Raw genomic sequence first — 20825 nt, forward strand, 5'->3', positions numbered from 1 at the left:
GCTCCCCACTCTGCCTCTGGTGAATCCTCTCACCCCCCACCCCATACCTCTGGCCTACACCCCCATTCTTGTATGCATAAATAAATTAAATAAATCTTTAGAAAAAATGCACTGAACTTTCTGGACATTATCTGAAATAAGATGATTGTGCAATGGCCCCATATTTTCCAGAAGACTCTCCAAGTTCAGAACAGGACTTGGACAAGCTGGGGGGTAAGTCTCCACCTCCTCCTCCCCCACCTCCTCGGCGAAGCTACCTGCCAGGATCGGGACTCACCACCACAAGGTCTGGCGATGTGGTCTACACCAGCAGGAAGGAAAACACCACTGCTAAGGTCTGATGATGGGTTAAGCCTTGGTAAACTGGTCTCTCATTCATATGATCCCTTGAGAGAAGATTCTCACTGTTCTTGTTCAGGACATAAGAAGTAGCATAGCAGATAACAGACTAAACTAGATCACCAGGAAGCACTACAAAAGAGAAAACATTAGCCAATGTTGGACTAGACTCCACATCCCAAGTTTTATCCTTACCTGACTTTTAGCTGCAACTATGGGAAATAAAGATCACAAGCTTCGTCCTCAGCAGGGCATCCTAAGCTTTAAAATGGGAGTAGGAGGGGAAGCAAAAGAAAGACCGTCTTAAAACGGTAATTGAGATCAGCTAACTGAAAGATGTAGTGTCTATGCAGAAAGATGTTCAATGAACTTTAGCTTCTGCTTGGCAAGTTTTGTCTCTTATGTTAAATATAATTTCCAAGATGATGAAGTGTGGCAGAGCCTTTCTTAAAGGCACTGAAGGTTGAAGAGTTAGAATAGTATTTTAATTCTTCGGTCCACTCACCAGAGCTTATGTAAACAAAAGCCCATACCAAATGCAAGGGAACTATTATTATAGCCTTTCAACTCGATTTGAAGTGCTAGGAAGCCAGGGCACCAGGGAAAAAGGGAACATGGCCTTCTTGTGATCTGTCCCTCTTCTTGACAGCATCTGGGGGTGGTAAGCTAATATTTGTGGCTTGAATCTTCCATAGGCAAGCGGTGAAGATGCTGGACCAAGCCCACAGCCTAGAACCACAAAATGCCCAGTAGAGGAGACTGCTTCAGCCTGGACCTCGTCCCCACCACCTGTCATCACCTCCTCAAAGGATGAGGAGGAAGAAGAAGAAGGAGAGAAAATAATGGCAGAACTGCAGGTATGTGGATCAGATAACCCACCATGTTTCCTTATGTGGTCCACATAAGCTGCATCTCTAGAGACTTGGCTTCCACTTCGCCAAGATGGCACTGAAACTATTCTCACAGGGCACCATTAAGACATGTGTGAGAAATGACCATTTCGGGAAAAACAGAAATTTATACAAAAAATCAATTGCATGCTTTCTTAGCTCTGACTGGAGGATTTACTTTCCTTTCTTTATATGCTAATAGTCTCTGCTTCGTTTCAAAACCAATTAAAATGGGGATTTAAAAGATGAGCTTCTGGGCCTCCCCGGTGGCGCAGTGGTTGAGCGCTGGGTTGCGAAGCTGCGCGCGGCCTCTGCGGCGCCGGTTCGATCCCCGGCTGCTCCCCGGCCACCAGAGGAGGGTCCCACATGGCGCGCAGACCTCTCCTGCCGCCCACTGCTCCCCTCAGCAGTGTGCTTCGGTCCTTCTGCCTGCTCTGCTCCCCGCTCTGGCTCTGGTGAATTCTCTCGCCCTCCCGCGCTTCTGACTGTACCCAGTGCTTGTATAAACAAAAACAAACAAACAAACCAGCAAACAAATAAATAAAGCATGCCTCTATAAAAAAAATAAAAAATAAATAAATAAAAGATGAGCTTCTGTCTTGTCTTGATAAGGATTTACTAACGCCTACTTACATGGCTGTCCTGGTCTTTGGCTGTAATACTTAGGATGACTTCATGAGGTTTGCTGTTCTCCATAGCAGGTTCCCGGTCAATGTCAAGGTCATCTTTGCAAATAAACTGAATAATTTTGTTTCCAAAATTTGGCCTATTTGAGAAAATGATACTTTACGAGTTTTAGATCATTTTTAACCAATTGACACTGTCCACTCACGGGGTTAAGGATGGACTGCGGAGGCTGTACCCAAAGCTGGTCCCACATCTGTCCTAGGAACATGTTCTAAGATTGTGTCTAATTGAAGACATGTACACAATTCCTAGGCCAAAGTCTGTTCATAGAGTATTTCATTTTGATTCACAGCTATTATGGAATTTATGTTGTCCTTCACATGGTCAGATTCCTAAGGGCTCTAAAACATGTTGCCTCATCATCCATGTACTAATAGTTTTATGCAGACCCACAGATCTACATTCTTTCTTTTGGACAAGGAGAAATTCAAACCATGTCATTTCTACCACAGCTGTTCTGCTCTGCTTTCCATGGTAATAACTGCCACACCTAAGCTGCTTGGATTCCACAGGGAAGACAGGGCTGCTGGTTGATTGACTGAGTCCTTTCAAGTCTCACTGAAGATCACAGATTGACATGAGACATCCCCTCCACCCATCAAAATGGTTACAGATTTTTAGAGTGGCTGGAGAATTTCATTCATAGAACTTCTAAGATTTCATTCATAGATTTCTAAATTTATTCATAAAACAGCGTGGAGGCATCTATTCAGTTACCAGCAAAGACCCTCTAGAGCTAACAACACTGGACTGACATGTCCAGGATGCTTGTCTTTGGGGACTGGCATCTGTCCCAACAGATACTAGGGCCATTCATTATAGCTTCTGCCCCCAGTTACGGGTGTGAACTGATTGTAGCCCAGTTTGGCTCAAATGGATGACAAAATACTAAGATAATTATAAGTCTGTGCAAGGTGGTCATTAATAATCAAAAAAGCATATACTTTTAGGCTTTTGAATAATCCTGAGAATCAGTTTATTCCAGCTACTTAGAGCTCATCACTTGAGAATACGTCCCCACACTGAAGCCTACAGATCTTTGATGATTTCTTTGACTTAAAGCTTTATGAAGGGCAGAAAACCTGTTGTATTCTTGTTATCTTACTGGTAGATTGGCGATAAAAGTGAATGAAGTGCTGTAAGCTGAACTTAGCCTGCTGCTGCCATGTGAAGCCCTGAACTGCTGCATCAGACAACCAGTAGCCAGAGACCAGGCCAGTTCCTTTGCCTCTGCAGGCCCTGGAGTTAGACCCCCTCTCCTACCCCAAGGCAGAACAAGGAACAGCTGCAGCCCCTGAGTGTAACTGTGAAACAACTTTCTGTTCTGCTTACCAGACATCAGGCACCTTAGGCTATGGGATGCAGGGTCCAACAGCCCAAGGGAGATGGTGCATGGCCTGGATAAGTAGAGTCCTGGGCATGTGCAGGCCAGCAAGGCCTAGTATGATCAAAGGTCCACAGGGAGGGAACCAGTGCAGTGAGGACAGGGAGCAAAGAAGGTGTGGACAAGGAGACTGACAAAAGTCCCAGTCATCAGCTGTGTTTGTATTTTAGTGCCGTGGTGAAACGTTCACTTAGGAAGGTTTTGTGAGTTATTCTTTTGCCTGCAGTTATTTCCAAATCAGTCTCTGGCATTAAGAAAATGTGAGGCAGTTATTTGATATTATTCACATAAATAAGTACTTTTTAATCCTGCCCGCATATAAGAATTAGGAAGTTAAGAACAACAAAACAAAAAGCCCCTTAGTTCAGAGATTCTGACTTCGTTATTCTGTGGATGTCTCATGGGTAAGTATTTTTTTTAACTGAATGATATGTTAGCCTGATTGAGAACCACCGATTTCTATCAAGGGTTGCTCAAATAATCTATCTTTCCTGCTATCGTGATCATGTTGTCACTCCCTTTCAACACCAAAGACACAACCTAAGCTTTCTTGCTGTGCCTTGAACTGACCTCCCATTTCTGACCTGGCCTCCCCAATTCTGATCATGGGAGCCTGCTATGGGCTTCTGTAACTATACCCATTAGCTTTCAGAGACAAGTCCTAACAGGCACAGGCAGCAACTGGGTCCATCCGAATCACAGCTGTGCCAAAGAGCATCACTTCACTCTAAACACCTCAGAACATGGGAGGACCTGTTACTATTGCAGACAATGAATTGGAGAGGGTTACTTTTACTTTAAGGCTTAAAAGTTTAAAATATCTTGTGCCCTTTCTTTTATGATTTCTTCTATGGTAAAATAATAATAATATAATAAATAAAAAGAAAAAATAATGGAAAGGTAACTTTCTGCTTTGTGTTCATTTATTTCCATAATTCAGTATTTTTTAAAGGTCAAAGTGAGAAGCCCTACTAAGTACAAATCGGGTTCACCTACAGGAAGGGCATTCTCTTCAAGGTCTCTGTCATTTCATCTTGGCATGTCTCGGGAAAGTTGACAGGTCTTACCCCAGACTCAGCCCCAAACCACTACAGGCCTGAGGCCAAATGGGAAGCAGGTGTTCCAGGCACTGCCTCGCCAGCTGTAGTAGAGCCCCCAGTAGAGCCAAGCTGGCGTCTCCATGCCTGCGGATCCCCTGCCCTTCTCTCTCTTCTCCTCCTGCACGTGGACCCCTGTTAACCTCAGTATTTTAATTCCTTAGGCTTTCCAGAAGTGTTCCTTTATGGATGTAAATTCAAACAGTCATGCTGAGCAGTCCCGGGCTGACAGTCAAGTTAAAGACACTAGGCCGGGGGCCACAGCCCCACCTAAGGAGAAGAAGGTAACGTGGCAATGACACATTTGCCACACTGTCGGACGTTCCTTCTTTCCTTGCTCTGACATTAACCCGCTCCTGTGCTTGTCCTTCTGTGCCCTCTCTTTTCTCTCACATTTAAAAAAAAAAAAAAAAAACTATTGGAAACACAGCTTTAGGTTTAAGCAGAGATACCTGGCTGAGATTTCAGGCCAGATGCTGTGTTGCTGTGTGCATCATGTGATGGCATATGCAGAATTCAGGCAACATCTTTCCATTAAAGAGTATATACCTTTCAAGATTTTCTAGAACAACTTTAAAAAAAATAGGAACTGCAACCAAATCTATGGCATGTTTTCTAATTTTTAACATACCTTCTGGATCAAAAATAACTACATTACAAATGGGCGAAGGTGTGCCTCATGGAAACTTCTACACATGTATTTGCATACATGTCCAAGGCTGCCACACAGAATTTTTTGTTAAGTGTTACAGATCCTCAAAGTAGACCTCCCAAGATAATAAATTCAATACAGTCTTAGTGCTAATATACTTTTGTGACACTTTAATGGCTTCAGCGTAGACGTCCACACTCTGCAACAAAGTTTGCTGCCGTCATATTAGTATTTTAGGGAAAAGACTTAGTCCGAATGTTTGAACTTCAACTTTAAATTAGCTCTGGAGCTTTTATGGTATTTGGAGACAGATCCATTTTGTTTGAGTGAAGCCTCTCTAAATTTCTGGATAAAAAGCTTATTGCATGTAAGATAGACATATGATGCTTCTTTGTGATGCACACTTGAAATTTATATAGTGCTGTCATGTAATGTTACTTCAATTTAAAAAAGAAAATTAAATTTAAAAAAATTAAAGCTCATCATGATCAACTCAAGTCCTTACATTTTTTGCCAACAGCTTACATTCAAAATTCAAAGGCTCTAGTTTCCCTTAAATAAAGTTAAGCAATTCCTATATCCAGGTAGCCCAATAGCTGCATGTGTAACTCACTGAGGGAAACAGGCTCACAAAATCAAAACCCTTCAAAAGGCACATCCTGGGATCTCAACCTGGAGCCCTGCCTTGCCAGGGAGACCCACCAGGCTGTCCCTGGCTTGCAGCTATCACCCAGCCCTTGTGAAAACTATGCTTGCCAGGTTACTGACATAAAAGCCCATTGACCAGGTGACCACGGATCTCTCTATGCACCGGAAGGAATTGTGAGGTTGTTGCTGATTAATCTATCTCATGAGGAAACCTGCCTCCTAATTTGAGTAGAACTCATGAGATTGGAAATACATTGCTTGACCAGTCTGTGGACTATCCATAGAAGGCCCCTGGTGCAGCCACAGCATTCTTGGGTCATGTGACTGTTTCCATCTGAAATGCTGAAAACTGAGGATTTCTTGAAGATTCTTCCAAACGCAATCATTATCTCATGTAAATCTTAACTAAATAACTAGAAAGTTGCATGAAATTTCTTGCCCTCCACTTAGAAATACAGACCCCCCATCAGTCGCTCATGTATCTCAGTTTAAGTGTCCACCAGATAATAAGCAGGTCTGCACTGAGTGTCCTACACCAGGTTTACTCACAGGTATTTATTAAGTGTAATTATTCTCAATAGATGGATCTACTTTATAATAACCATGAGTATCAGACTTGTCCCCCAATTTTTGTCTTTCCTGGGCTTTTCATCTAGTCTTCTATAAATCAAATGTTTTCCTAAAATATTTCTCCTAGTGTTATCCTAGTCCTTCAGTTTTATGCATTTTTCCTATAACTGTGTCTCTAATTTTGGTTTATTACTCGTATGTGTATTGAATCTGCTTCACCAGTTATCTGAACAATCCAGTTTTCAGGGCCTATGTACACATATTAATGAGGTTTAATTCCCTTTCACATGGTCTGAAACTATCTAAGATTATCTATGATATCCATGAGAGCTTACATGACAATTGTTACCCAAGTTCTGGATGAAGTTAATGCACTTGCTTTGCTCATTCATTCATTTTGCTAGCCCAGTGACAACAGTGATCGATCATGTAGACTATGTTTACAGTTGACTCCTTAGGTGGAAATCTCATTTTTTTTTCCTAAAAATAAAAAAATAAAATTTTTTTTATTTGATCTGTTAGGTGTTTGATAATCTAAATTTAAATCCCACAAAAGAGATAACGTCAATCAACTGCAACCACTTACTTACTGCAATTGTTTGGGGGCCTCACCGGGGCGAGGGGAACTTGAAACGGTTGGTGGCTAACATGCCTTTATCTTGTGTGATGTTTCCATGTGATTAATACTTGGTCGTTTGTGTGTTAGTCCTTGAGTGTGTATGAATGTTCATTCCATGTTTAACAGGAATATAAGATTCCTCTGGGTTGACTTAGCTGGACTTGGCTGTGCTTGATTATGTTGGCATGGCTTTAACCAAATGCCTTCTTGGAATTGTGTCCACCATGCTGTAGTCACCTCTTCCTCTTGGGCTTCTGCAGCAAGAAGAAAGGGCAGTGGTGCCTTGGAAGCGACAAGGCACAGCTAGTGTTAGTGTCGTGGACAGGGACTGAGGTTTCGGATGTCCCAGGCCAGCAAAGGCCATGCTTCCGGGGGAAGCCCTCTCCACACCTGGTCATCGCTGCTGGGTTATCCCTGAATCTTGGTGAAAGCCTCAGAAATGTGTCTTCACAGTGCATCTGAGAAAACAGAGAATAAAAACTGACTCTTGACGTAACAGTCACCATGTTAGCCGCCAGTATCTGTTCTGTAACTGTCGCGATGATATTTTGGCAACATGATCACTCTGAATTTGGATTTCATTGCCTTGGCTGTTATTTTATTCTAAAGCTTATATTGAAGCGCAAAGATTATCTAAGTTCAAGGTTATTTTGACACTTTACTTGGCAAGTGCAAGTAAAAACTACATTTTCAATCTCACTTGACCAGGAAAAAATACTTTTTGTCAACTCAGAGCACTGCACACAATCAGTGCAGACGTCCTTCCAGGACAATCTCCATAAAAGAAGCAGGAATAGGACTGAAATTACTAGCTGAAAGGGAAGGGAAAAAACTCCTGGTCCAATTCCTCAGTTTGCATAAGCAAAACTGAGGCCCAAATAGTGAAATGATTTACCTAAATGAACACAGTTCAGTGGCAGACCTGGATTCGACTCCGAGTCTTCTGCCTGACGATACACTGTGTTTGCGCAGTGCCTGCCCTGCTTCGGGTTTTTGAGTCTGCTAAGCTCACAATCAGCTGCTGAAAAGAGGACATGTTGGTACAGAATTGGTCCTTTTGTTCTCTTAACTACTCCCCCACAAGATTTGAAATACTTGAAATATTTTGCTAATTGAGATTTTCATCTTGTGCAAACACAGGGCATTTTTGGAAGTTGGAGAACAAAGCAACCCAAGGTAAACAGAACTGTAGGCTTTGGACTGGTGTGTATCAAATGTGCTTGGTCCGCATGTTTTGGAAGTGTAGTTAAAGGAACGATTTAGTTATAGTCCGCTGTGGGGAGGATGTGGTTTTGTGGAGTAACATGTCCTACACTATTCTACCAGAATTTGGAATATTTCCACGAAGACATACGGAAATCAGATGTTGAATATGAAAATGGCCCTGAAATGGAATCCCAAAAGGTGAGCTTGCCAGATCTGTGTACCAACTGATACCATGAAGATTGATTCCCTTCCTTTGCAGACCCATTTCTGATTAACGTGTGTGCTCTCCCTCCTCCGCTCTCCCTCTCAGGTTGCTGCTCCCACAGCTAGTGATCTTCCTAAGTGGCAAAGAGGAGTGGAGAATAGTATTTCTGATGCATCAAGGACATCAGAATATAAAAGTGACATCCTAACGAAGGAAAACTCCATGTCCAATAAGAGTTTACTTAGAGACAGTAGAAACTATTCCCAGAAAAATGCACCCAAGGTCAATTCCAGTTTCTCTGGCATTACTTCATTAGATGATGAAGCCAACAAAGGGCCAAAAGTCTCAGGACTGCAGTATGGATCTGACATTGAAACTCAGAAGACGAATTATGGAAAGACGAGGGAGATGAGTCAACAAGGACAGGGAGACACAGATAAGAGTCTGCTTCCCTCTCCCACGAGATCAACGGAAGTGAGTATTCATGATGTCAAAACACATGACTGCGAGGTTTCGGTGACGGAGCTTGACCAAGTTGTGCTAAGACCCAAGGGGGCTAGGACAGCGAGTGTGAACCCTAATGAGGATGGAGAATCAACAGCAAGTTCTCCCACTGAAGAATTTGCAACTGCTGACAACATTGCCTTCATGATTACCAGAACTGCAGTGCAGGTCCTCTCCAGCGGGGAGGTCCGAGATATAGTGAGCAAAAAGGGAGAAGACATACAGACAGTTAACATCGATGCCAAGAAAGACCCGACTTCACAGCAAGAAGGAACTGAAAACGAAGAGCCGGTCGTGTGCCTGGACAAGAAGCCGGTGATCATCATTTTTGATGAACCCATGGACATTCGGTCTGCATACAAGAGACTTTCCACCATATTTGAGGAATGTGATGAAGAATTAGAAAAAATGATGACAGAGGAAAAGATAGAAGAAGAAGAAGAGGCAGAAAATGGAGACCTTGTGGGGCAGGATAGCACTTTCCAGAAGCCTCATCAGATGGTTGCCTCGGGCAGCCGTGGACCAGGAGAGCAGGCTGAGAGAAGGTTACAGCCCCCTGTCCTTTCTGCAGAGGCCAGAGTCCCGGGAGGGCAGGAAATGAATAAAACTGAGCCAAGCAAGAGCAGCAAAGCAGATTCTCCAAGCTCAGAAGGCAAATGTGATGTGACAGAGGACCAGTTTGAAAGCCCCAAGAAAAAGTTTAGGTTCAAATTCCCCAAAAAGCAGCTCGCTGCCCTAACTCAGGCAATTCGCACAGGAACCAAGACAGGGAAGAAGACTTTGCAGGTGGTGGTCTATGAAGAGGAGGAGGAAGATGGCACGCTGAAGCAGCACAAAGAAGCCAAGAGGTTCGAAATTGCTCGGTCTCCACAGCCTGAAGACGCCCCTAAAAATATGCTTCGGAGGCAAGAGCCGCCCGGTCCCGAGAGCACATCTCCAGTTTCAAGAACAGATGAAATCAGAAAGAACACCTACAGGACACTGGACAGCCTGGAGCAGACCATCAAACAGCTGGAAAACACTATCAGTGAAATGAGTCCAAAGGTCCTAGCAGATACCTCATGTTCTTTCAACAGAGATTCTGTTGCAAGCTCATCCCACATAGCCTGGGAGGCCTCTCCCCGATCCTTGCTAGTTCTGGACGAAGCGCCCACTGCCCTAGAGCCCCCCTCATCAATACCTTCAGCTTCACGTAAGGTATCTTGTCTGATGGAAAATGAAAAGACGCAGCTGCTTTCCTAAATCTGCCATAATCACCGTTAGCCAAAGGTGTCTTATGATTTACTTGCTTCCTTTCAGGTGGCTCATGGTTTTGTTGTCTGTTCGCCACGGTACCTTCCTCTTACACTTTCCCCCTCGCCTTCCGAACAACAACTCAGTGTCTAACAGCTAATCGAGTCCGTGTTTATTACCTCTGTTGCTGATTGGTGTTGGGTAAATGCAGGGATGCTGGGTCCGTTATTTACTGTTGAAATGATTGCTCTGATACTCACATTAAAATCTGTTTGATCAGTAGTGGAACCGTTTATTCCGTTTGATTCTTCGAATTAACCCCAGTGGTGTCTCCTGATGTCCGTCTTCTAGATCTGTCCTGCATGTAGGGCTGTGGCTTCTCACGTTGAGCTTCTCTGCACACAGTGGGGCAGCTTCGGGGACCATCTACTCACAGGCCTCTCCTCTTCCCCCTTCCCTGCTCCCTCCCGCAGGGCTCCAGCGGGACCCCCCAGACCAGCAGGATGCCCGTCCCCATGAGTTCCAAGAACCGACCTGGAACCCTGGACAAACCCGGCAAGCAGTCCAAGCTGCAGGATCCCCGCCAATATCGTCAGGTAGTTTTACCTTAAACCCAATTTTGGATGGACACGATTGCTGTTAAGCAAGCCACTGACTTAGTTTCCACCAAATGTTGTGTTTTCTTTGTAAGATACGGTTTACGTAGATGTTCTGGATCTGGGAGGGGGGGCATGAGGAAGTCTAAAAAACCATTTGTTGAACTTTCCACCACACTTTGGCATGCTTGCAATAAAACATCTTTTACTTTGTGACTCCAAATCTTAACTGTTAACTCACGGTACCAGAGCAGTTGGCTTTTCTTTGGTGAATGTAGTGGTTCATCAGAACACCTTGTGAAGCCGAGACAGGCAAAACCTGTCTCCAGTACTAACATGCTGAGTGCACTGCATTAGAAGCACATTAACTCTCCATCATGATATCCCACCCCACCCCAATAACAGCCCAGACGCATGGCCACCCGAGCACCCTGAAATGGTAGTGGGATGATGTGCCTGCTCTCACAATCTCTGTGCTTTTCCCTTTTTTCCTATTCTGTGCATCCTCTGCTCTGTATTTGGGGGGTTTCTACCAGGTCCAGTACAGCACAACACGACTTAGCTCAGGCCTTGAACTGGTTTGGTTTGATTTGGTTTCTTTGATTTGATTGTTCTCAGAAGGGATGTGTTGCCAGACCCTGTGGATTGATCGTGTTACCAGCTTTCTGACAAACTGTCTCCCGCCATCTTTATTTGCAGGCTAATGGAAGTGCTAAGAAAGCTGGTGGGGATTGTAAGCCTACTTTCCCCTCCTTACCTGCTTCTAAGATTCCAGCCCTTTCTCCCAGCTCTGGGAAAAGCAGTTCTCTGCCCGCTTCTAGTGGTGACAGCTCTAACTCCCCTAATCCACCTACTACTAAACCATCAGTTACTTCTAACCCTCTCAGCCCCCAAACAGGACGGTCTGCTCCCTCTGCCTCCCTCATCCCCTCTGTCTCTAATGGCTCCTTAAAGTTTCAGAGCCCCACTCACACAGGTAAAAGTCACCATCTTTCATTCTCACTGCAGACTCAAAATGGCCGAGCAGCCCCTCCCTCCTCTTCCTCCTCGCCCCCCTCCCCTGCCTCCCCCACTTTACTGAATCAAGGTGCCAAGAGCATCAGGACCATCCACACGCCTAGCCTCACCAGCTACAAGGCACAGAACGGAAGTTCCAGCAAAGCCACCCCATCCACAGCAAAGGAAACCTCTTAAAGGCCAAATCCTGTTAGGCACAAGTTGGAGTTAAATTTTTTTATAAAGAAAATTTTTAACAGTCTTCAACAACTGTGTCCACAAGAAAATGTAACATATTGCTGTACTGTTTAAGGCTTAACCCTAAGTATGTGCTAAATACTGGATTATAGACTTCACTAAAGCTTGTTTGGTTTTTTTCCTTTATTTTTTTCTACATTGTTGCTATTGTAATTATGTCGTGTTTCCTGTCTACAGTCAATACCTGTTAAATGAAGTGAGCATGTGTTACAGAAAGAGAAAGAGTATGGCAGAGAGGAGAGCATATGTGAGGCAGGAGAAAATGAACTGAGCATGTAAAACATGTATGATTCCAGAATTTTAGTATGTTTTGTATAAAAATATTTTTCATTACGGAGACTAGAAGTGAACAGAGAAATACTCAAGTGTGACTATACAAATTGTAAAACAGATACTATAATATTTCCTTTTATTTTAGTGTTATTTAGCTTTATTACAGATTTCTATTTTTGTCAAAACTTCATTGTTCCTTTCAAGATCTTTTTTGCTGAAACATTTTTGATACTATAGCATTGTACATTTGAAAGTAGTGTGCTAGACTAAAAGCCAATGAACTTCTACCCAGCCACCCGAGGCACATGTAGGAGGCAATTTATCAAACCGATTGCACTGCCATAAAAATTATGTATAATAATTTGCCAGCCCAAGCAGGTTTATTTTCTTTGCTCTTTCTCTCTTTCTCTCTCTCTCTCTCTCTCTCGTTTTATTTTTTTGCCATATTGGGATTCTCTGGTTGTGTTCTTTGCAGCATCGAACCCCTTCCTTTATTTTCCGAGATCTGGTAACCCACACTATTGCATTGTGGATTTTAAAATGTGCACTTCTGTACGGTTCTGTAAACTGATAAACTTTTGTAAATATATAAATAAACATAAAAATACTGTATGTGACAGCACATAGAGTAGTTTTCCCACACCAAAGTTAATTTTTATGCATGCTTTAAAAAATATATATTGGGATGGGCAGACATGGGACTATCCATACATTTTTAAAAAGCAACAGGTTTGCACAGCTAGAGTGTTTTTGTAAATAAATGTATTTGTATAACACAGTCATGTAATATACAGAATTATAAGCAGAGACTTTGCAAAACAAAATAAAGGGCTGCATGCTTATTATTTTTTGTACTTTGTCACTAAAATTACTTCCTAGTCAAAGAACAAAATGTAACATTACCAACTTAAATGGTTTGGGCTTTAAGGGCATTATAATAAACAACATGTAACAGGCACAAACTGGTTTCCTGAAAGCGCTGGGCTGATGAATTTTTCATTCAGGGGTGGTGCCTTCGGATTTAACCTGCTGACTCTCTTCTCTGTGGCTTAGTAAGGTTTGCCTAACCAAAGGCAAACCTAAATACAGACTTTCCACACTCATTTAGCAGAGGGATTCTTGTTATTTTCTCTTTCTTTTTTTCATTTCCAATAAAAGTAACGTAGAAATAAAATATCTTTGCCACCAGAACTTCTTTGAGTTCTCAATTTTAAAAAATAGTGTTGATCTAGAGGAATATATGCTAGCTAACTTTACAATCTCTATTTTTCTTTTAAAGATGGGAAGAAAAGTTAACTAATACCAAAATTATTAATTGACTACAAGAACAATCTTGGGAAGCTTCTTCTCATTATTGTGGCCTCCAACATATTTAACTTGGCGATTTGCTATAAAGTACAAATATTCTAATTGCTTTAGCACCTTGTTACTTGTTAATACTCCCAAGTTAGGGACTCACTGACCTGGAATACTTAGACCAAAAATACTATATTATGTCTCCACTCATTACAGTAACTGCAATCACAAATTTCAGGTAGTTCTCAAAAAAGTATTTTATACTCTTTGATAGAAAATGTCCCAACATGTCATGTCCCATAACTGACTCAACAACTATGTTACTTTGAAATATATACCGTAACTAGCTAGTTTATTTGCACCTGTTTACAAACAGAGTTCTTTGTAAGCAGCTAAATTATAGTTTGGGGCTCCTGTTTTCAGTTTAACTCCCAACTTCCTGAAACTTCTGCAGGGCAGACAGGTGATGGTCAATTTCAGCAACATAATGAAGGACTGATAGACTATTGCCAGGTAAGGGAAATCTCAGCAAGGACCGAATCAAGCACAGTGCTGCTGCCTTCTCTGGAAATTAGAGGGAAGAGCCATCGTTGGAGGAACTGAACCCAGGTGCAGTACCTGGTTGCTATGACAACAATGAACAAAGGCCCTGTTTCCTTTAATGTCTAAATGGATTGTGTTAGAGTAAGCTCCAAACTTTTCAGGCTTTGTTAACTATTAGCAGACCCTCACTACATTATTCTTAAGCTCACCATTCAACTAACAGATCATTGCATCTGAGAAAGATTATTAGAAATAAAGCCTAGGGGCTTCTTAGATTCATTCAGCAAGGCCTAAATCTGGGCTGCCACTGGCTGTGCAACCTTGGGAACAGCTCAGTTTCCTCCTCAGCTAGTGGACACTAAGAATAGAATTTACCTTAGGAGTGCTGGGAAGATTAAATGTGATGTATAGAAAACTTTTATGACAGTCTTTAGAAGTAAAGGTTAGTAAAGCTGATTGTTGTCGTGGCCACTGAGACTGGGTAAGAGGCATCCAGTCTCACTGGGGAGGAGTTGGCACCAACACTCAGGAAAACAAGTCAAGCATGAGAAAGAAGATAAGACCAGAGAGGTTATTTCATGCAGGCGATGGCATTTGAACCGCAGACATGACACAGAACCTCTAATAGTGTTAAAGAATTAAAGAGACTGCTTTACTTTCAGTGCTTTTTGTGTGTGACTGAATTATTTACAAAGTAAAACAACAGGTTACACAGACTTGGAGCAAAACTAAGGCCCTGGAATCATGGCTGCAGAAGAGGATGTCTTTGGTGAGGGTGCTTACCAAGGTTTGGGAGGAGGAGCTCCCAATCACCCCTCTCCAGACCCCTTCCGAGGTGAGAGATGGCTCTGGTGCACTCCCTAGGCTGAGTGCCCCAGGGCAAGACCTATAAGGAAAAGCAACACACCTGGTGAGCATCAGGGGCAGATTTGGCTACTTCCCAAGATAAACCCAGGTCTCTTTCCCCACCATCCACCCTGTAATTGAAACTAACTCCCCTTCCAAGACCTCTGTCAATGCAGTTTTCTGAAAGCAACTGGAGAGCTTTTAAGGAGGGAGTCGAGCAATGGAGATGGTTTCAACCAAATCTTCAAGAGGTAATTTTGCAAAAGTAACCAAGGTTGTAGAGGCAGCCACACCCCTGTCCAGGCAGACACAACGTTGGCCAGGCACAGGCAACTAATGAAGAAAGTATCCATAAGGGCACTTTGGAGAGATTCCCAGATCCTGCCAGGGATCTTGTCCTCCTAACTCCAGATCCACCTCCCAGACACTGCTCACCCTGCTGAACAGGATGCAGGAAGGTCAAATGATGCTCAACAGCTCTGATAAGAAAGCTCACAGTGGGCCTCCCCTGGTGGCGCAGAGGTTGAGCACTGGGCTGGAGGACTGTCCGAAACCTCTGCAGCGCCTGTTCGATCCCCAGCCGCCAGCGAGGGTCCCACATGGCGCACAGACCTCTCCTGCCAAGCCCGCTGCTCCCCTCAGCAGTGTATTTCGTCCGTCTGCCTGTTCTGTTCCCTACTCTGGTGAATTCTCTCACCCTACTGTGCCCAGTGCTTATATAGATAAATAAATCTTTTAAAAAAAAAAAAAAAAGTCACAGTGCCGGCTTAGATTTACACAAAAGGCTTGGTTGGTGTAAATGCCTCGCATTTATGGGGGATTCCTTAACCCTTCCATCTGTGACCACAATAATAACTGCCATCTGTTGCCTATTATGAAACAGGTGTGATGCTACGATGTTATGCCTTTTATTCTCACCAAAACCTTGTAAGAAAGTTACTGCCATTACCCCTCCCCATAGGCGGTGGAAACAGGCTGGGCAAGAGATGAAGCCGCAGGACGCTGCCAGGATGAGGCTCCAGTGTCGGCGCCTGGCTGTCCTGCTCCCGTGGGGGACCCTTTGGTGTCTCTTTGGAACGAGTTAGCGGGCACTTGTGTTATGCTTTAACCAAATGAATGAGCGTTATTCAGAAAATCGTCCATTTGCGGAATATTCAGTTTCAAGTTTTGTCTGCTCGTCTTCAAGAAACAGATAGAGGGCCTCCCTGGTGGCGCAAGGGGTTAAGCACCGCACTATGAAGCAATCCACAGCCTCTGCAGCATGAGTTCAATCCCCGGCCTGCCAGGGAGCAACCCACATGGCGCAGCAGACCTCTCCTGTCTCACCTGCTGCTCCCCTCAGCAGTGTACTTCTGTCGATCTGCCTGTTCTGTTCCCCACTCTGTCTCTGGTGAATCCTCTCACCCCCCCACATCTCTGGCCTGTGCCCCAGCTCTTATATGCATAAATAAATAAATCTTTAAAAAAAAAAAAAAAAAAAACAGGGCCTCCCCGGTGGCGCAGCGGTTGAGCGCTGGGTTGCGAAGCTGCCCGCGGCCTCTGTGGCGCCGGTTCGATCCCTGGCTGCTCCCCGGCCACCGGAGGAGGGTCCCACATGGCGTGCAGACCTCTCCTGCCGCCCGCTGCTCCCCTCAGCAGTGTACTTCGGTCCTTCTGCCTGCTCTGCTCCCCGCTCTGGCTCTGGTGAATTCTCTCACCCTCCCGCGCTTCTGACTGTACCCAGTGCATGTATAAACAAAACAAACAAACAAACCAGCAAACAAATAAATAAAGCATGCCTCTATAAAAAAAAAAAATTAAAAAAAAAAAAAACAGAAAGGTGCTGTGCTCAGGATTTATATTCGCATCCAGTGTCACGTGGAAGGCGGGAGAGGCTGCGTGGGCCCCGGGAATTGCGTCTTCCCGGCTCAGCTCCCCACGCCCCAAGCGGGCTAAAGCCGAGGCAGGGCACGAGCACCTGCAGGAAACCGCCCAATTGCCCGCTTCTGCGGTCAAGCCCCGCCCACGCCCCGCCCTGACCCCGCCCCGAGCCCGCTAGGCCACACCCCTCACCGGCCACCCGCCCGCTGGTATTTAGCGCCCCCTCGAGGCACTTCTGAGTTTTGCGCGCGAAATTTTCTGTGCAGAGACTATAGAATTGGCTGCTTAGCCCCTCAGAGAAAGCCTTTGAAATGCCGGACAAGGGTCTCAGTGCTACCATATCCTATCCTCCCTTTCCAACTGCAATCTCCCTCATAAACTACAGATGTTTTGTACAAGATAAAATTAGGTTTTTTTTTTTTTTGAAGATTTATTTATACAAGAACCGGGGTACAGGCCAGATGTGCGGGAGAGTGAGAGGATTCACCAGAGACAGAGTGGGGAACAGAACAGGCAGACTGACGAAATACACTGCTGAGGGGAGCAGCAGGCGAGACAGGAGAGGTCTGCTGCGCCATGTGGGCAGCTCCCTGGCTAGCCGGGGATGGACTGCTGCTGCAGAGGCTGAGCACAGCTTCACAGTGCTGTGCTTAACCCCCTGCGCCACCAGGGAGGCCCTCCATCTAAAATTCTTAATGAGAAAAAAAATTTTTTTTTTAAAAAATTCTTAATGCTGCATCCTACATACTCACCTAGTTTCAGGACAAAACAAAACCACCTGCATAGATAGGCAGAATTCCCATGAACATTGATTGCTGACGTGACTTTTCCTAAATAAAGAATGGATCTGAAGCCTTAAATAAAGCAGAGTATGGTTTGCCTTCATCTTTTGTTTACAAGTGAAACAGAATTGACCTCTTGACTCCAATCATTATAACAGGCTTTTCACTTACATAGTAGTGGACTACTTCCAGGTGCTGCTGGGAAGGACAATTGTTCCAGGGAGCTCATTGCAGGACACCTAACATCCTGGGCCTGGGCCCATTAAATGCCTGTTTGCCTCCATCATTTTTAGACAACTAAAAAACTCTCCATAAATACCCACAGTTGTCTCCAAAGTGCAGTACTGATTTGGCCGAGAACCAGGGCATACTTCATTGTTGAAAAAGTCCTTAGGGGGGCTTCCCTGGTGGCACAAGGGGTTAAGTATCAGCACTATGAAGCTATCTGCAGCAACTGCAGCATGAGTTAGATCCCTGGCCAGGGAGCTAACCCACATGGTGCAGCAGACCTCTCCTGTCTCGCCCGCTGCTCCCCTCACCAGTGTATTTCAGTCAGTCTGCCTGTTCTGTTCCCCACTCTGTTTCTGATGTATCCTCTCACCCCCCCCACACACACTTCTGGCCTGCACTTCAGTTCTTGTATGCATAAATAAATAAATCTTTTTTTAAAAAAGTCACCCAAGGACGTGAGGATCCAAAATTGAGGTGCCACCATGGGATCCAGCCTACAGGATCCCTCTACAGGATCACAGCAGTGAGAGCACAGATGGGGAGCTCTAGTTCGCCAGCAAGTCCTGCCATTTCTGGAACATTTGCATGATACCTATATCCATGTTAGCATCTGAGACTTCTTCATTCAGATCTAGATGAACAAGCAATTAACAGCAAAAGAAATCCATCCTCTAAGTAATTGTAACAAGGAGAGGGATAGGGAATCTCTGGAAGGTGAATGGGAACATAGTTCTCTTTTCTGCTGAAGCCCTGGGTTAAGCACAGGCCATATCATTTATGATCAGGACCCTACCCTGCCACACATCCAGTTTCCTCCGCAACTTAATGTGAACTGGCAAGGAACAGGGTGACGGCCAATGGGAAATATCCTGGCAACGGAAGACCCACGAAAGTCCAATCTGGCAATCTGGTCAGCCTTGATTGTTCCAGGTTCTCAACTTGTCAACACCCTGAGATCACATGTGAAGCCCTGAAGGTGCTTGGCCTGGGTCACACCCCACAGATTCTGTATTAAGAGGTCAGAGGCACTGCCTGTGCAGGGCATCGCCAACTCTCTAAGTGGTTCTAATGGGAAGCCAGGGCTGAGAGCCACCTCACGCCAGGAGTAACAGGAAGATATTGTCTTTTCAAAGTAAACAGTGGCTCTGACCACACCGCAGCTGATTCGTACTTAAAAAGCATGACTCAGTCGTTGCCTTTGAGTTTTTCAAACTATCAACTGTTTAAAAAAAAAGTTGTAATTTATGACATTTTTATTACCCTGAAAATAGATTTTTGTCACTTGGTGCATGTTAGAGTTCTGTTTCTGTTTTGAAATTTCTGGTGCTGTCATTTCCAGTTTTTCCAATACTGGCTAAAGTGAGGGTTGTTTGCTCTGCAGGTGCTAACATTTATGGTGTCCAAATGCTTTTGAAGTTGGAGTAATTTAAGGATTTAATTTCTGGAAAATACAGCTGTAGTTTCTCCCCTAGCTTCTGGAAACCCTGGAAGCCCAGAGATTTGGTTAAATGAGACATTTCAAGTGCACTTGTTACAGAGTCCCCACCAGATGGAGAACAGTGTTTTAGGGATGTTATTTCAAAGGTGGCCTCTAAGGCTCTATTTGAAACACTGTGAATGTAAAAAGCAAAAAAGCCGTAGTGGGGAGTTGCTCCTTTTGGGGAGGAATCTGGTGGGAACTTGGCTCACAGTAGCTGTGAAAATATTCAGGTGATAAGGGATCTGGGAGTAAAGCAGGACAGTTCAGAAACAAGGGAAGCTGAGGAACACCTGGCAGGAGGAAGCTTGTCTTGGATTTCACCCTTTCACACTTGAAGAGTAAGAAGGTCAGGAGGTGGTAATGAGGCTCCCAGATCATCAGGTTAGAAACATGGGCAGAGAAGTTTGGTGCCTGCATTTGCACCCCCTCCCCAACACCCACATCCTGCAGGTGGGGGCTCTCCCTCCAGCATGTAGTCAGGTGCCTCAGCCACCTACCCCAAGCCACGGTCCCTAACTTTTCTCTTTCCTTCAAAGAAGACTTGCTGCAGAGCCCTGTCTTGTCCTCACCCCACTCCTCAGTCAGCATTTAAAAGTGGTTTTCAGTGTAGCCATTTAAGAAGATTTGATCCAAGATTATAGACAGATCAGAGACCTAAGATTCCTTAGAGCTGTAAGGAAGGCAGTTTGTCTTTAACCGGTCCAGTGTTCCTTCTTAGGTGTCTTTTTCTGATTTTGTGCTTGTTGTGCCAATGTCTGGAGTCTCAGTGCCCCCTCTCTCCACATTCCTGGTGTCCTGAGCCAGAAAAGCGTCCAGGTGTGGACCCTGCTCTTCCTGCAGCAGAAGGCCCTGTTCTCCTCCTGCCCATGACAAGTGCTTTTTGGCTCTAGCATGAATCTCAGTAAACCAAGCCAAGAGGAGATATTTTACTCACAAAAGAGTTCACTCACCTGGAAATAGGGTCAGGGAAGGAAACTTTCAGGAATAAATAGATCATTGTGTGATGATTACCATCAGGCCATCTTCATTTCCACAGATGAACAGACTCACAGAGACCTTGCCAGGTCTGACACACTAGCCACATCCTGGAGGAAGCACATCCTTTCACTGAGTGACCTGAGAGAGAGGGGCCATGGCCTCCTTCTGCCCTTCTGCCCCTCTGTCTCAAATTCCTCAAAGGAGGCTCCCACAAGGTGAGGCGAGGCATTTCTGCCCCACGGAATTTGGCTGCTGCCTGCCCTGGATCTCAACTCAAACAGCTGCCCATTACTCCCTCTGCGACAGCTGTCTTTTCTGCTCCTTGGACAAACCCAGGTCACAAGTGGCTTCCTCTGCCTGGAATATTCTCTCTGGGAAGCCTGGATCAGCTCTCTGCTATGAGCACCCTTCATAACCCTTGGGGGAGTCTGACGTAAGGTGGCAGAAAAAATGAGTAAGTACAGCATTTGCTTAAAAAAAAAAACAAAAACAAAAAATGAAGCTCCATGCTCTTCATGAAGACGCAGGCTGGAGGAGGGTCAATGGGGAAATCACAGTGTCCCCATCATGCACAACACCCAGAACTTAGATCTCATAGTTAAGCGTGCAGCTCTTTAGGAAAAGGCTATTCACTTGCTGCCACCTAGTGGTA

General features: G+C 44.5%; 1 protein-coding gene across 17 annotated transcripts in view; it reads left to right on the top strand.

The window, feature by feature from the left end:
- The window catches only part of KIAA1217 (KIAA1217 ortholog), a 606452-nt gene extending 593450 nt beyond the window's left edge, over positions 1-13002 (top strand). For 8 of the 17 annotated variants that reach the window (XM_054695156.1, XM_054695157.1, XM_037510713.2 and 5 more), the window contains 7 exons: positions 172-335; positions 1035-1196; positions 4562-4681; positions 8213-8290; positions 8403-9998; positions 10508-10630; positions 11330-13002. In XM_054695156.1, coding sequence (XP_054551131.1) covers positions 172-335; positions 1035-1196; positions 4562-4681; positions 8213-8290; positions 8403-9998; positions 10508-10630; positions 11330-11824 — 2738 coding nt within the window. In that variant the 3' untranslated portion in view covers positions 11825-13002. Of the gene's footprint in view, positions 1-171; positions 336-1034; positions 1197-4561; positions 4682-8212; positions 8291-8402; positions 9999-10507; positions 10847-11329 lie in introns of those variants that run through there. The other 9 variants (XM_054695152.1, XM_054695154.1, XM_054695160.1 and 6 more) reach the window with 5 other exon arrangements.
- The last annotated feature ends 7823 nt before the right edge of the window (positions 13003-20825 follow it).

This window comes from Talpa occidentalis, unplaced genomic scaffold (genome assembly GCF_014898055.3).
Source record: "Talpa occidentalis isolate TD23 unplaced genomic scaffold, MPIMG_talOcc4v2.1 talOcc4.14, whole genome shotgun sequence".
Classification (NCBI taxonomy): Eukaryota; Metazoa; Chordata; class Mammalia; order Eulipotyphla; family Talpidae; genus Talpa; species Talpa occidentalis.